The sequence below is a fragment of the Microcebus murinus genome, chromosome 10, assembly GCF_040939455.1.
Source record: "Microcebus murinus isolate Inina chromosome 10, M.murinus_Inina_mat1.0, whole genome shotgun sequence".
Lineage (NCBI taxonomy): Eukaryota > Metazoa > Chordata > Mammalia > Primates > Cheirogaleidae > Microcebus > Microcebus murinus.
The window spans coordinates 26,641,943-26,659,256 of NC_134113.1; the positions used below are offsets into that span (position 1 = coordinate 26,641,943).

The following is a 17,314-nucleotide window of genomic DNA, read 5'->3' on the forward strand; positions in this document are numbered from 1 at the left end:
CTTGTATCTCATTTGCTACTCTACGTCAGCCAAGGCAATTCTCATGGCCAGCCCAGAGCTGATGTGGGAAAAGATTATATAAGAGTATTACAAGGGCATTGAAACAAAGTCCTGATTCATTAATGGTAATTACCATAACAAACTACTGCTGACACCACTTTGTTCTCTCCTGTGTTAATGAGTTAAGTACTACAAGAGAAATATAAATAAAGGACGTAGTAGAGTTTCAAGGATAGAAAGATTTCTTATTTGAAGGGAAAGATTGAAAGAAGGTTTTATGATGTCTTTTGAATTAGACTGACTTCATCAATATTTGCAAATTGATGATTTTCTAAATCTTTCATTTCTTCTACACATATTAACTGAAATTTACACATATTAACTGAAATTTTACTGTAAAGAACTTTTCTTTCTTTTCTTTTTTTTAATAGAACTTTTCAACATATACCAGGGCTATTTAGTTACCCTGAATTTCAGTACATACTGGGAAGGCAGGATAAATGCTCAATTATTTTCCTTTACTTACTAATTTTTAAAATAAGAGTTGATACACTTGCTACTCCAGTGGTGATCACCGACGTTTGCTTACTAAGTCTTTTGACTTTCTTTTTCCTTAAGAAAAGAGAATTCATGGATTTTAAAAATAGACTTTATTTTTTAGAGCAGTTTTAGGATCATAGCAAAACTGAGCAGAAGGTACAAGATTTCCTATATACCTCCTGCCTCCACACATGCATACCCCTGCTCCTGCCCCCAACCAGTTATCAACATTTCCCACTGGAGTGGTACCTTTGTTACAGTTGAAGAATTTACATTGACACATCGTTATCATCCAGAGTCTGTAGTTTACATTAGGGTTCACTCTTGGTATTGTACACATTAAGAGTTTAGATAAATGTATAATACATGCATCCACCATTATACTATCATACTGAGTAGTTTCACTTTCCTAAAAATCCTCTGTGCTCTGCCTGTTCATCCTTCTTTCCTTTTTAACTCTTGGCAACCACTGATCTTTTCGCTATCTTCATAGTTTTGCCTTTTCCAGAATGTCGTATAGTTGGAATCATACAGTATGTGGTCTGTTCAGATTTGCTTCTTTTACCTAGTGATATACATTTAAGTTTCCTCCACATCTTTTCATGGCTTGATAGCTCATTTCTTTTTAGTTGAATTATATTCCATTGTCTGGATGGATATACCACAGTTATTCATTCATTCATCTACTGAAAGACATCTTGGTGATTCTAAGTTTTGTCAATTATGAATAAAGCTGCTTTAAACATCTGTGTGCAACTTTTGGTGTAGACAGAAGCTTTTAGTTCATTTGGGTAAATACCAGGGAATATAATTGTTGAGTCATGTGGTAAGAGTATATTTAGCTTTGTAAGAAACCACCAAACTATATTCCAAAGTATCTATACAATTTTTCATTTCCACCAGCAGCAAATTCCTGTTCCTGTTGCTCTATATCCTTGTCAGCATTTGGTGTTGTCAGTGTTCTAGATTTTGGCTGTTTTTATAGGTTTTCATTGTTTTTTAATTTGCATTGCCCTGATGGGATATGCTGTGGAGCATCTTTTCATATGCTTATGCAGTCTGTATATCTTCTTTGGTGAGGTGTCTATTTAAAGTCTTTGCCCCATTTTTTAATTGGGTTATTTATTTTCTTATTGTTAAAGTTAAGGCCATTCTTTGTATATTTTGGACAGCATTCCTTTATCAGGTATGCCTTTTGCAAATATTTTCTTCCAGTCTGTGGCTTTTCTTTTTCTTCACCATGTCTGTTGCAGAGCAGAAATTTTTAATTTTAATGAAGTACAGCTTATCAATTTTTTCTTTCATGGATTATGCCTTTGATGGTCTATCTAAAAAATCATTGTCAAACCTACAGTCATCTAGATTGTCTCCTTTTTTTTTTTTTTTTTTTTTTTTTGAGACAGAGTCTCACTTTGTTGCCCAGGCCAGAGTGAGTGCCATGGCGTCAGCCTAGCTCACAGCAACCTCAAACTCCTGGGCTCAAGCAATCCTTCTGCCTCAGCCTCCCGAGTAGCTGGGACTACAGGCATGTGCCACCATGCCCGGCTAATTTTTTTCTCTATATATTAGTTGTCCAATTACTTTCTTTCTATTTATAGTAGAGACGGGGTCTGGCTCTTGCTCAGGCTGGTTTTGAACTCTTGACCTCGAGCAATCCGCCTGCCTCGGCCTCCCAGAATGCTAGGATTACAGACGTGGGCCATCGCGCCCAGTCCTGGATTATCTCTTGTGTTATCTTATAGAGTTTTACAGTTTTGTTTTACATTTTGGTATGTGATGAACTATGAATTAATTTTTATGAATGGTATAAGGTCAATGTCTAGGTTCATTTTTTTTTTTTTTTTTTGCATGTGGATGTCTAGTTGTCCCAGCATCATTTGTTGTAAAAGCTAATCTTAGACCATTTTTTCTGCTGATATAACAGGATCTACAGACTGGGTAATTTATAAAGAAAAAAGTTTATTTGGCTTATGGTTCTGGAGGCTGGGGAGTCCAAGAGCGTGGCACTGGCATTTGGTGAAGTCCTTCCTGCTGTGTTGTCTCATAGTGGCTAAGGGGAAGGACAAAGAAACATGTGCGAAAAAGAGCTTGCTTTTATAGCAAAGCCATTTCGGTGATAACTAGTGTACTTTTTCAATAACAGCATTAATTTATTCATGAGAGTGGTGCTCCCATGACCAAATCATCTCTTAAAGGCCTCACTGCCCTATACTGTTATCATATATTGGCAATTAAATTTCAGTGTGAGTTTTGATGGGGACATTCAGACCATAGCAACTATCTTTGCTCATTGTATTGTCTTTGCTCCTTTGTCAAAGATCAGTTGATTAACATAGGTTTTTATATATTTTATGAACTCATGGATTTATATATATTTAGTGTATTTTTATTATTTGCAGTCAAGGTTATTTGCTGATGTGCAAGTTATCTAAGCCTTAACTAGTGGGTGTACCTTCAAGGTGACTTTTATCATTTTGACAGGACCCGGTTAGTGTTCATAAGCTTGTTACTTTTTGGTACAACAATGTTTCAGGTTTATCTTGTAAATTTCCTCCTCCACACCTGGAATGGACTATTCCTCCAGAAAGTCCTGGTTCCTTTTAGTGGGTAGTGGTGTTTAGAGATCATAGTATACGCACTTAGGGTGTACATTACTTTTGTGTTGCTTTTGCTTTTAAGCTTTTGAGTGATAAGAACTAGGATATGCATATTTTTAAAAAACAAAAACCAAAACAAAACATGAGTTTCAATTTAAGATTATAAAGTGGTTTTTACATTTTTGATTCTATATTTATATCTTTTAAAAAATCTTACAGTGACTATCTTGATTCTTAACATTAGCATAATTATTTTTTTCTAAAATGTACATAAATAGCTTTAAAATAACAATACATATATTACTGTTAAGATCATTGAATGAATTTTACTGTTTTTTTTTTTTTTAGCAGTTCTTTTTGTCCTTATTCTATATTCCACTAAGGATATATAGTCAAAGAATTATGTTCATACTTACTTAAAATAATTATTTTTCTCTGTGTGATTGATTATATCATCAACATAATATTTATTTAGGTTTTTAAAAATTTTTTAAATACTTAAAATTGTGATAAAATATACATAATATGAAAGTTACCATTTTTACCATTTTTAGTATATAGTTCAGTGGCAAGTGTATTTGCACTTTTATACAATCATTACAACTATTCATTTCTCTAACTTTTTCCTCATCATCATCTCAAACTGAAACTCTATACCCATTAAACAATAACTTTTCATTCCTCCCCTTCACTTCATCCCCTATGAACCACTATTCTACTTTGTGTCACTGTGAATTTAACTGTTCTAGGTACCTCATATAAATGGAATCATACAGTATTGATATTTTTATGTCTGAATTATTTCACTTAGCATAATTCTTTCTAGCTTCATCCATGTTATAGCATGTATCAGAATTTCCTTCCTTTTAAAAGCTGAATAATATTCCATTGTGTGTGTGTGTGTGTGTATACAACATTTTGCTTATCCATCATTGATGAACATTGGGTTGTTTCTATCTCTTAGCTATTCATAATGCTATTATAAACATTGGTGTGAAAATATCTGTTTGAGTTCAGTTAGGTTTTAACTGAGGTTCTTGGTAAGTGAGGATATTATTAACTAAGCTAGAGAACATAGTGAGGAAAGCAAATTTTTTCCCTGCGATGGTAAAGAGTTGAGATGAATGAAGGGTTTGGTTTTGGTTATAAAGTGTTTGAGGTGCTCTGGGAAATCATTACTTGATGTCTTAGGAAGCACCTGGAAATGTGGATGTAGAGGTATAGAGTGCTAAATTTTCTAATTTGCCTCTTTTCTAATTCAGGAGAGAGATGGTGGCAACCTAAATAAAGGTAGTAGACAAGGAAGTAGGGAAAGAAGGATAGATTCAAAATTTATGTAGGCAGTTGGATTAACTTGACGATTGGATGTGAAGTTTAAGGAAGAGAGAGAAGTTAAAGGTGATGCCTTCGATTTAGGCAAGATGAATGTGTGATGGTTCTGTTATCTGAGACTGGGAATGTTCTATTTATAGAGCACAGGGCAGAGTGATTTAGAATAATTCCTAAGGGCCCTAAGATTTTCAGAATGGTATAAATCAGCATTGGCTTAACTTAGTCCCTAAGCTGCATTAACCCCTAACAGGAGTGTCAGCCTGTCCTTTGAAGCTTTAAAGCCAGGCATTGATTTCTCCTCTCTAGCTATGGGAGTTCTAGATGGCATCTTCTTCCGATAGAAGTCTGCTTTGTTTACATTGAAAATCTGTTGTTCAGTGTTGCCACCTTTATCAATGATCTTAGCTAAATCTTCTGGATAACTTGCTGCAGCTTCTCCAGCAGCACTACCTGCTTCACTTTGCATTTCTATGTATGGAGATGGTTTCCTTCCTTAAATCTCATGAACCAACCTCTGTTAGTGTTAAGATTTTCTTCCAGGCTGGGTGTGGTGGCTCATGCCTGTAATCCTAGCTCTCTGGAAGGCCGAGGCGGGTGGATCATTTGAGCTCAGGAGTTCAAAACCAACCTGAGCAAGAGCGAGACCCTGTCTCTACTATAAATAGAAAGAAATTAATTGGCCAACTAATATATATAGAAAAAGATTAGCTGAGCATGGTGGCGCATGCCTGTAGTCCCAGCTACTCGGGAGGCTGAGGCAGCAGGATTGCTTGAGCGCAGGAGATTGAGGTTGCTGTGAGCTAGGCTGACGCCATGGCACTCACTCTAGCCTGGGCAACAAAGTGAGACTGTGTCTCAAAAAAAAAAAAATTTTTTTTTTCTTCTGCAGCTTTCTCACCTCTGTTAGCGTTCGTAGGATTGAAGAGAGAGCCTTGCTTTGGATTCGGCTTTGAATGCTGTGGCTGATTTGATCTTCTATCCAGACCACTAAAACTTAATCCATATCAGCAATAAAAGGCTGTTTTAGTTCCTATCATTTGTGTGTTCACTAGAGTAGCACTTCTAATTTCCTTCAAGAACTTTTCCTTTGCATTCACAACTTGGCCAACTGCTTTGAGGCCTAGCTTTCAGCCCATCTCAGCTTTCAACATTGCCTTCCTCATTAAGCTTTATTATTTTTAGCTTTTGATTTAAAGTGGGAGATATAAGGCTTTCTTTTACTTGAACATTGTAGGGTTATTAGTTGGCCTAATTTTAATATTGTTGTGTCTCAGAGAATAGGGAGCCCAAGGTGGGGGAGAGAGACTGGGGAATTGCTGGTAGGTGGAGCAGTCAGAACACATACAACAGTTATCAATTAAGTTTGCCCGCTTATGTATGCATGGTTTGTGGTGCCCCCAAACAAGTACAATAGTCACATCAAAGAACACTAATCATAGATCACCATCACAGATATAATAGTAATGAAAACATTTGACATATTGTGAGAATCACCAAAATATGACACAGTCACAAAATAAGCATGTTTTTGGAAAAAAATAGCACTGTTATACTTGCTTGGTGCAATGTTAACCCAAACCTTCAGTTTGTAAAAAGTATAGTATCTGTGAAGCACAATAAAGCGATGCATGATAAAATGAGGTATGTCTGTAAATAAATGTGCAAAGTATCTGCATAATGAACAAAGAAAGGAAATATTGGCTATTCAGTTGGAGAAGTTTGCTTATCTTTAACATAAACATTTTTTTCAACATAAAAGTAATTTAAGTATAGATCTAAAATTCTGAAAAAAAGTGTGGCAAAAACAAAACCCAAAACTCTCATCCTGTCTTGCTATAGAAATTATTATTTGTATTTGTAATTTTTTAATATTTTTTTTCTTATATAGTTAATTTATATTAATAATTAAATTTATATTAACAATTAAAATCATACTGTATATTTTACATTTTATGCAGTTTTTATAAATAATTTTAATTGATGAATTCTAAATAGTTATCAGTTCATTCTTATTTGGCATTTAGGTTGAATGCTTCAGAGCATTCAGGATGTTTGAGGCAAATGTGTGGTGAGTAGTTTTCAGTCTTGGGTACTTGAGGGGCGTTTCAGTGGAGATGTCTTGCAGAGAAGCAGTACTGGCTAGTGTTTAAGAATCACACTGCTCAAATCCTTTCTTCTGTTTATTAGCCATGTGACTTTGGGCAAGTTACTTAATCTCTATGCCTTGGTTCTCTCTTGTGTAAAGTGTGAATAATGCTAGCTTGTAGCATATATGTTTTTGATGAGGATTATTGAGTCAGTTTTTGTGCTCTAAATCAGGGTTACCCAACCTATGATGAGTTGTATAATTATTTCATTATATATTACAATGTAATAATAGAAATAAAATGTACAATAAATGTAATGTACTTGAATCATCCCAAATCCAACCCTCCCTCACCCTCTTGCTGTCCATGGAAAAATTATCTTCCATGAAAACAGTCCCTGGTGTCAAAAAGGTTGGGGACTGCTGCTCAAAATCTCTTTTTATCCAGTGTTTTGTTGGGTTTTGGATTCATTTAAAGTAGCACTTAAATATTAATGAATGATAATGTTAGATGATAAATGTTGCAGGGGAAAAAGAAGACCTTTAATCTTCTAAAATATGTCTTTGGTGGTGTCATATCAAGTATTGGAGATAAACTTGTAATAGTTGGTCTGAGTGGTAGATGATGGGTGACTAGATAATTTGGGCTTTGTGGGTCATTTTTGCATCATTGTAGTTTTAGTTTGTGTAGTAAAGAGAGCAATGCAAGAAGAATCAAAAGATCTACACTTTAGTTCTGCTTTTTTCTAATTTTTGTTAACAGTATAATCATGAGCAAGTCACTTAGCTGCTTTAAATCTGTTTTCTCCTCTGTAGATAGAGCATCTACTTTGCTTGTCTTAGAGATGTCATTATGAGTAAATATGATGTTTATTGAAGGTTACTTGAAGACTATAAATCATTATATATGTAAATAAGTCTTATTAATTTAAAATGAGAGAATGCATATAGAGATCTTGATATGGTATTAGGCACAGTCTTCCATAAAGGATACTCTTATTACTGTTTGTTATTATTGCGAAGACACCTACTTTTCTTATGTGGAAAGATTTAGGTTAGTAAATGGCTTATAAATATATTGTTAATATCTGATTTGATTTTTTTCCCTCCTTCTATTTGTGTTTCAGACTCCTGGGAGAGTTGGCTCTCAAGGTTCTGATTTAGATTCATCAGCAACTCCTATAAATACAGTGGATGTCAATAATGAAAGCTCTTCAGAGGTATGAAGATAATAATTTGGCAATAAAGTTCAGTATTATTTAAGGGAAAATTAGCAAATATTTGGTCTAATGATTGGTGACTTAAACTTGTCTTTTGTAGGAAAAATTCTTACAAGTTTTTCTTAAAAATTAGAATGCAACTTTTGAATCATACTTCTAGATATATACCTGGCTTAGTTTTGAGACCGAGAACGTGTGTACTCAGACTAAAAAATAATATTGCCAATTTGTCTTTAATGTTTTAATCTCAATTTAAGATTTTTAAAAGTCTTTTTAATAAGATTTTTTAGGGGCCGGGCGTGGTGGCTCATGCCTGTAATCCTAGCTCTCTGGGAGGCCGTGGCGGGCGGATTGCTCAAGGTCAGGAGTTCAAAACCAGCCTGAGCAAGAGCGAGACCCCATCTCTACTATAAATAGAAAGAAATTAATTGGCCAACTGATATGTATATAAAAAAAAATTAGCCGGGCATGGTGGCGCATGCCTGTAGTCCCAGCTACTCCGGAGGCTGAGGCAGAAGGATCTCTCGAGCCCAGGAGTTTGAGGTTGCTGTGAGCTAGGCTGACACTACGGCACTCACTCTAGCCTGGACAACAAAGCGAGACTCCGTCTCAAAAAAAAAAAAAAGATTTTTTTAAAAAGATTTTTAAAAGTGTATAAAGAATTACTGGTTAATTAGTATCTCTTTGTGCATATGTACTGTCATGAACTACTAGGCTAATGAAAAATTGGGTTATCTGCAAAATTTGTATATTATTTGCTGTTTTCACTTAGGACTTTGTAAAGATTTTTGTCTTTGATAGCTTATTAAAAACTAAGAAAAAGTAAATAAGTCTAAAAAGTAACTCAAAATTTTTGAAAAGTTAGCTTTAGTAGTTGCATTATTATTTTTAATAGATAAATAATATTTGCTTGCTATTGAAAAGGAGATAAGGAAAAAGAAAATAATACTGCCACTAAGAGATCAACACACTCACATTTTGCTTTGACAGGTTTTGTCAGTTGTACCCCCTATCCAGTCTCCTTTTCTATTCTATACCCTTTCCCACCTCTTGGTCTATTTGCATGCCTTTCTGGGTATGTCTCTTTTTTTATTCATTCATCTTTCTGTTTTGTCTCTCTCTATCTGTCTCTTCATCATCTGTTTCGGGTATGTGTATATTAACCATAGTAAGATGTGAGACGATTTTGAGAAGGAGAAGAAAAGTATCAGTTGAACTTTAAGTGCAAGTTTAAGGAACTGTCTTTAAGAAAAATGTCCCATACTGTGTTCATGATATGATGGGCTCAAAGTGCTCAATTGTAACTCAGGAAAGGAATATAGCAATAACTGTTGATCTCAGTCAGAACAAAAACAAAGAACAAAAACCAACTCTAATTTAGCAGTGCCTGGCAATACTGCTATATTTTCTTAATAGGTCCATTTTCCTATTTTCTGAGATGTTTATTTTGTGCCTTCTTTGTCCTCAAATCTGCCATGTCTCTTGCCCTTTTTTTTTAATCTTCCCTTAATCACCTTCTATATCATTAAGAATATAGGAACCATCAGATAAATGTTCTTGTTTTATCACCAAACTATACTTACACATATATTCTCTTTGTTCCTTTAGTACATGAAAAACAAGTTCCTTTTGTCAAATTTCATTCCTTTCTCTTGTGCCTTGAATTCCATTCTCCCTCATTTTCAACTTATCCTTTCTCCTTCCTGTCATTTAGTTTTTACCTTTACCATGAATTATTTCCATCAACATACAAATACGTTCACTATGATACATATGAAAACAAGGAAAGAACACTAATGAAACAAAAGTGAAACAACAAAAACAAAACCCTACCTTAGACCTGAAATCCTCCTTTCAGGTACCTACCATCTGTCATTTGCTTCCCTTCAGAGACAAATTTCTCTAATATGGTATTCCTAGACAGACTTCACATCCTCTCTCCCTATATCTGTTATATTTTTTTGGTGACTTGAATCTTTTATCATTGTGTCATTAGTGATGGAATGACACCAGCTTTATTTTGATTAGTATTTTCTGTACCTTTTTCTGTCTTTTCACTTTCAATTATTTTGTTCCTTTTGTTTTAGGGGTGTGTGTGTGTGTGTGTATATATATATATATATTTTTTTTTTTTACAAATAGCATATACCTTATCTTGTAATTGGGAGGACCCATTTGAGTTATTTTGTTTATTGATGTATTTTGATTTCTTTTTTACTGCTTGTTTATGTGCTTTACCTTTGTCCTTCTTTTCTGTTTCTTTTTCTCTTTTTTTCCCCTTAGTTTGGATTTAATTTCCTTACTACACATTCTTTGTTCTTCTGTAATACTGCACTCTTCTGGGTTTCTTCCTACCTTTCTAGCTGTTCATTCTTCTGTGCTGGCCCCTTTGGTAACCGACCTTCAAATGGTAGAATACATTGCTGGGATTAGTCCTGGGCCCTGCTACTAGTTTGGATATTATGCATTTTATTCGGTTCTTCTGGTGTTTCTTTACTTTTGCTATTTTAACATACATAATGTCTAAAATATTTTTCTCCCCTCTCATTTCAGGGACCTTTGAACACTTTGATGTAGATCACTACCTCCCACCTTATATTTTATTGCTCAGTATTTTAAATTTGTATTATTTTTCTTTTATCTTTATAAGTGAGACATTGTTTTCTATTGTTACTTAAATTTATCCATATATTTACCATTACATTTGTTTACCATTCATTCTTGCATCTTCAACTTTCCATTTGCAATTATTTTCTTCTTTTTAATAATATATCCTTTAGGATTTTCTTTAATGGGGATTCATTTGCTAGACACTCAATTTTAGTCTAAAATTTTATTTATTTCATGGTCATTCTTGAAATAAAATTTTGCTGAGTATAAAATTCTACGTAGAGACATACTTTTCTCTCAACACATTGAAGACATCCATCTCTGTCTTCTTTCTATTGTCACACTGTTATTGTTGAGAAGATGGCTTTCAGTCTTTTTGATGCTCTTTATTTTGAGACAGAGTCTCACTCTGTTGCCTGGGCTAGAGTGCCATGGCATCATCATAGCTCACAGCAACTTCCAACTCCTGAGCTCAAGCAATCCTCCTGCCTCAGCCTCCTGAGTAGTTAGGACTACAGGCATGCGCCACCATGCCTGGCTAATTTATATATATATATATATATATATATATATATATATATATATATGTATGTATGTATGTATGTATATGTATGTAAATATATGTATGTATGTATTTAGTTGTCTATTTTTTAAGTAGAGACAGGATCTTGCTTTTGCTCAGGCTGGTCTTGAACCCTTGAGCTCAAAGGATCCTCCCACCTCGGTCTCCCAGAGTGCTAGGATTACAGGTGTGAGCCACTATGCCAGCCTGATGCTCTTTTTTTTTTTTTTTGAGACAGAGTCTCACTTTGTTGCCCAGGCTAGAGTGAGTGCCATGGAGTCAGCCTAGCTCACAGCAACCTCAAACTCCTGGGCTCAAGCAATCCTGCTGCCTCAGCCTCCCGAGTAGCTGGGACTACAGGCATGCACCACCATGCCCGGCTAATTTTTTTCTCTGTATATTAGTTGGCCAATTAATTTCTTTCTATTTATAGTAGAGATGGGGTCTCACTCTTGCTCAGGCTGGTTTCGAATTCCTGACCTTGAGCAATCTGCCCGCCTTGGCCTCCCAGAGTGCTAGGATTATAGACGTGAGCCACCGGGCCGGCCCTGATGCTCTTTTGATGGGATCTTTTTTCCTACTCCTGTGGTGGTTTTTATAATCAATCAACCAATCAATTAATCTGTCCCTATCTATCTTTCTCTTTCTCTCATTTTTCTGCCTTTTTTTTTTTTTTTTTTTTTTTTTAGTTTCACTTGAGGCTCATTAGGCTTCCTGCATACACAAGTGTGTGTCTTTGAAGTGTTCAGGAAAATTCTCAGTGATTATTTTTGGTTCTTGCCTCAACTTTTTTCTTTTATTGCCATCTGGAACTCAGATTAGATATACAGATGTTCCTTGACTTGCCATGGGGCTACATCTTGATAAACCCATTATAAAGTCGGCAAATCTTAAGTCAACTGTTGTAAGTCAGGGACTGTCTACATGTTAAAATTTCTCACTCTGGCCAAGCGCGATGACTCACGCCTGTAATCCTAGCTCTGGAGGCCGAGGCGGGCAGATTGCTTGAGGTCAGAAGTTTGAAACCAGCCTGAGCAAGAGTGAGACCCTGTCTCTACTATAAATAGAAATTAATTGGCCAACTAATATATATAGAAAAAATTAGCCGGGCATGGTGGCGCATGCCTGTAGTCCCAGCTACTTGGGAGGCTGAGGCAGAAGGATTGCTTGAGCCAGGAGTTTGAGGTTGCTGTGAGCTAGGCTGATGCCATGGCACTCACTCTAGCCTGGGCAACAAAGGGAGACTCTGTCTCAAAAAAAAATAAAGATAAAAAAAAATTCTCACTCTATCATTTATTTCGTTTTATATTTTATGTCTTCCTTTTTTGTTTGTTTTTCATTCTGGATTTTTTCAAATCTATAATCTAATTAATTAAATCTTTCCTCAGCTATGGAGAACATCTACTATTTAATAAATATACCCAATGATTTTAATTTAAGTATCCTATTTTCATTTCTAGAAGTTTGGTTTGTTTTCACATCTGGTCTTCCTTTTTCATAGTTACTTGTTCTTTGCTTATTTTTAAGCTGCCCTTTAATTTATTTTAGCATTACAAACATGATTATTTTGTATTTTATGTACGATAATGTGTATAGTATTATTATAGCATTTGAAACTTTGCAGGTTTGACTCTGTTACCAGTTCTTTTTGTTGGTTGCCACTCATCATGCCTTGTTTTTTTGTGTATTTTGTGACTTTTTTGACTGAATTTATGTCCCCTGTAACTTTTCTTGTGGGAGCTCTTTGTGGCAAGGAAATGAGTCATGTGGATTTCTGGAGCAATCGTTGTTCTAGCATGTGGAATAAGTGGAAAGTCTTTTCATTATTGAATTAAGAGTTCTTTATCTATACTGGATACAGGTCCTTTGTCAGTGTTTACATTGCCTCCTATTTACCCTGTGGTGAGGGAGGGATTTTGTCCTAGAGTTATGGCAATAGCTGAACACGTAAAACCCGACACTGGGCAGACAAAATCAATAGCAGTTTATTAGTCAGATATTCACAGCCTAGGGGAGATGGACACCACACGCCATGTGGGGCTACGTGATGATTCCGCTTGGGAACACAGTGAACAACCAGGGGCTGTGGGAGACAGACTTTGCAGTGACAAAAGGATGGGATGCCTTCTGGTTCCTACAGAAGAGTATGATGGGATTGTTTGAATAAGTCTGTGAGCTTAGGAAACTGAAACACATTACTTGGGGAGAACCAGGCACTGTGCCTGGTCCCTGTGATAAGAAGGGTTGTTTGATTTGCGGACCTTTATCTGTGGGAGTAGGGTGGGGAGGGGAGCTGGTAGTTAGGCCATTTAAGGCCCTCCCAGTTTCACCAGATGTCGAGGCAGCACATAATAGTGGGCCTTAATTTTAGGTACATTATAAATAGAATTGGATGGAGCACGTATCTTGCTTTGTTCTTGGACTTAGGGGAATAGCATTTAAGGCTTTTACCATTGAGAATGATGGTGGCCATAAGTTTGTCTCAATTAGCTTAAGGATATTTTCTATTCCTAGTTTTCTAAGAGATCTGTTCTCCTTCCCTTCCTTTCCCTTCCCTTCTACCTGCCCTTTTACCTTTGTACTTTGATTGGATTTTGAATATTGCCAAACACTTTTCCTGTATCTATTGAGATGATATGATTTTCTCCTTTGTTCTGTTAGTGTTATGAATTACACTGATTGGTTTTTGAATGTTGATCTCTTGTATTCCTAGGATAAACTCCACTAGGGCATGATGTGTTGTTACTATTTTAATACAGGTTGAACATCCCTAATCTAAAAATCTGAAATCCGAAATGCTCCAAAATCTGAAACCTTTTAAGGACCTACATGATTCTCAAAGGAATGCTTATTGGAGCAATTTGGATTTCAGATTTTCAGATTAGGATGCTCAGCCAGTAAGTGTAATGCAAATATTCTGAAATCCAGAAAAATCCAAAATTCAAAACACTTCTACACTGAAGCATTTTGGATAAGGGATATTGGACCTGTATATTTCTGGATTTCATTTGCTTATAGTTTTTGAGGATGTTTACATTTAGTCATGAGGGATATTGGTCTGTAATTTTTTTTGGAAATGTTTTTGTCAGGTTTTAGTATCTGGGTTATGCTGACCGCATTAGTTAGGAATAACTTCTTCCATTATTTTCTGAAAAAGTTTGTAGGATAGGCACTAATTATACCTTGAATGTTTGCTAGAGTTCCCTAATGAAACTATTGGGGCTTGGAGCTTTCTTTGTGGGAAGTATTTCAATTATGAGTTGAATTTCATGAATAGCTATTGGGTTATTCAGATTTTCTATTTATTTGTGAGTCAGTTTTGGCAAGTTGTGTTTTCAATGAATTTGTTATTTCATCTAAGTTGTTGAATTTATTGGCGTAAATGTCTGTAGGATCTTTAGAGATATCCTATGATATTGGTTATTTATATTTTCTTTCCTTCTTTCTTGATTTTACTTGTTACAAGTTTACCTATTTATTAATCTTTCAAATTTTTGACTTTGTTAATATTCTCAGTCTTTTGCTATTCTCTTTTATTGATTTCTGCCTTATTTTTAATTTAGTTTGCTTATTTTTTCCTAGAATCTTCAGGTAGAAACTTAGGCCTTTGATATGTGTTTTAATATTGGTCCTAAATTTAATATGTTCAAAATGAATTCTTGCCCTCTACCCTTTCCTGCCCCAACATTCAACTTGCTTTTCTTTCGGCTATCTTTATCTTAGAAAATCTCAGATGTTGATGCTAAGGATTTAGAAACAAACTTCACTTTTCCTTTCCCTCACCTGCCATATATTGGAGAAATAGCAGTGGATAAAGTAAAGCATCTTTATCCTGGTGGAGCTTACCTCCAAGTGAGTGGAAACAGGGAAAATACAAAGCATACTAAAAATGTACTGAGTGAGACAATTGGTGATATTGAGAAAAGTAAAGTAGGAAAGGGGGCATAGAAATTGTTTCGGTGGCTGCAGTTTTTAGTTATCAGGGAAGGGGATAGTGCAAAAGGATCTGAAGAAAGCGAGGAAATGAGTCATGTGGATTTCTGGAGCAATCGTTGTTCTAGCATGTGGAATAAGTGGAAAGTCTCCTGAGGTAGAGTGTGCCTGGCATGTCAAAAAAGCAGCCAGGAGACCAGCGTAGCTCTAGCACAGTGAGTGAGGGGAGACTGGGTCAGCGAGGTGATCAGACCTACCTCTTGTAGGCCTTAGAGACTATTACACAGACTTTAGTTTTTAACTCTTAGCGTGATAGGAAGCCATTGGGGAGTTTTGAGCAGGGAAAAGACAAGATTTGATTTCCATTTTTTATAGGATACACTTTGGCTGCTAAGTTGAAAATAAACCGTAGTGGGCTAAGAGTAGAAGCAGAGAGACTGTTGGTAGGCTGTTGCAGCGATCCATGTACAGTGTGGTGGCAGCTTGGAGCAGAATGGTAACAGCAGAGGTGCTGAGATTCTGGATACATTTTGAATGTGGATCTAATAGGATTTTCTGATAAGTGGGATATAACATTTAATTATTTTTTTTGGTAACTTTTTCAAGAAAGCTGTTACCTTCTTGCAGGAAGGGACTTTGCCTTATTTACCATTGTGTTCTCAGCACCATACCATAGCAGCTGAAACACAATAATCACATTCAGTAAGTACTTCAAACATTTTTTAAATTTATTTTTTAATTGACACATTATAATTGTACATATTTATGGTGTACAGTTTGATGTTCAATACATATCTATATTGTATAATGATCCAGTTAGGATAGTTAGTAAATCCATCATCTCATACATATATCATTTCTTTGTTTTGAGAGCATTCAGAAACCACTCTTCTAACTATTTTGTGATAGACAATATTTTACCATTAACCATAGTCACCCTATTGTGAATAGAATACCAGAACACCAGAAAGAATAATAGAACACCAGAAAGTAAATACTTCTTAATGAATGATTGAATGATTGTATGTGGAAACTTAGCAGTGAATAAACAAGAGTAAAGTGAAAGGTAGCATAAAGCTGTGGTGGCAAAAACAAAAAACATCTTTTAAAGAAGTATTATTCTGTGGTTCTAGCACTTGAGACTGTGGTTGTCTTTCATCAGTATAAAACATGAATTCATGTTCCTCACTTTCATCCCCCTGATAATCTCTTTTAAGGGTTGTTAATAAAAGGAATAATGATAGTAATGACAGCTGCTTTACATGTATTATCTCACTTAATGGTCATGAGATCAATATGAAGTTGGTGCTATTGTTATCCCCCTTAACAGATAAGGAAACTGAAGGTCACACAGCTACCAAGGGTGGTGTGAATCCAGGATTCAAGCCCAAGCCTATCACTTGCTACTCTGTCTTGCCTCTTGCTCTGGAATCTTGTTTTCAGTCTTCCTCTCCTTCCTTTCTCTTATCCTAAGTGACTTTAGTAACTCAAGGAACATTTTAGCCTCCTAGTTCCTTAATGTAGTCAGTGCCAATGGCCTTTATTACCTCTTTTCTTGCTATTCAATTCCATGACAGTACTGTCTACTTTGTCATCAGGCAGAATAGTTTCACTAGAAATATTAAAGTCATATCTTCTCATTCTTTATTATAACTGTCTATCCTCTCAAAATTTTTCTTTCTCGTATTCTCACTGCTTTATTTCCTTGGCCTTGGTCAATAATCCAGGTTTTTAATTGGTATCTTTTCGTCTAGTCTGTCAGTCCTTTCTTTTCATTTCCAAGCATATATCTAATGGCAGTTAATATTTGTTGAGCACTTACAGTGTCTCAGGCTCTAAGACATTTAAGCGTTTGATGCTTAAGCATTTGATGTACACAGTAACTCTAGAAGAATAGGTGCTAATATAGCCTCATTTTATAGATAAGGAAAAACTGATACTTAGCAAAGTAAAGCGATTTCCTTAACGGCATATAATTGGCATTAGTTGATCTCCAAATCCACATCTATTTTTGACCTCAAAACTCATGATGCTATAACTGTTAAAACCTTTTGTCCTCGCCACTGTCTTCATTTTATTTACTTTCTCCCTGATACTCTCAATCTCTTATTTTCTCACCTTTTTACTATTCTTATTTGATAAAACCTCAAGCCATACATAGATCAGTGTAACAGCCCATATTTTAAAATATAGATACTGTTAGATATAGGGAATTTGAGAAATTGTTTTAGAATGGTTTTATTCCACTCAGAAAATTAGGAGGAGGGATCATCCACTGGGAATTATGGGAGTGGGCAAGAAAGGGATCTCAGGCTAGTGGAATAAACTCAAACTAAAAATTGCTTTCATTAAGAGAACTTCTTTGTTGAGAACATTATACCACATAAAGGTATTTTTTATACCTACCAGTAATTTCTTGATCTAAAAGTAAAGC

The 17,314-nt window shown here is 35.5% G+C and overlaps 1 protein-coding gene across 1 annotated transcript in view; it reads left to right on the forward strand.

Annotated features, from left to right (window-relative positions):
- Positions 1–17,314, forward strand: part of EEA1 (early endosome antigen 1) — a 119,876-nt gene that overhangs the window by 16,092 nt on the left and 86,470 nt on the right. Inside the window, exon 2 of the mRNA XM_012775252.3 lies at positions 7,683–7,775. Within this exon, the coding sequence (XP_012630706.2) occupies positions 7,683–7,775 (93 nt within the window). The remainder of the gene's footprint in view (positions 1–7,682; positions 7,776–17,314) is intronic.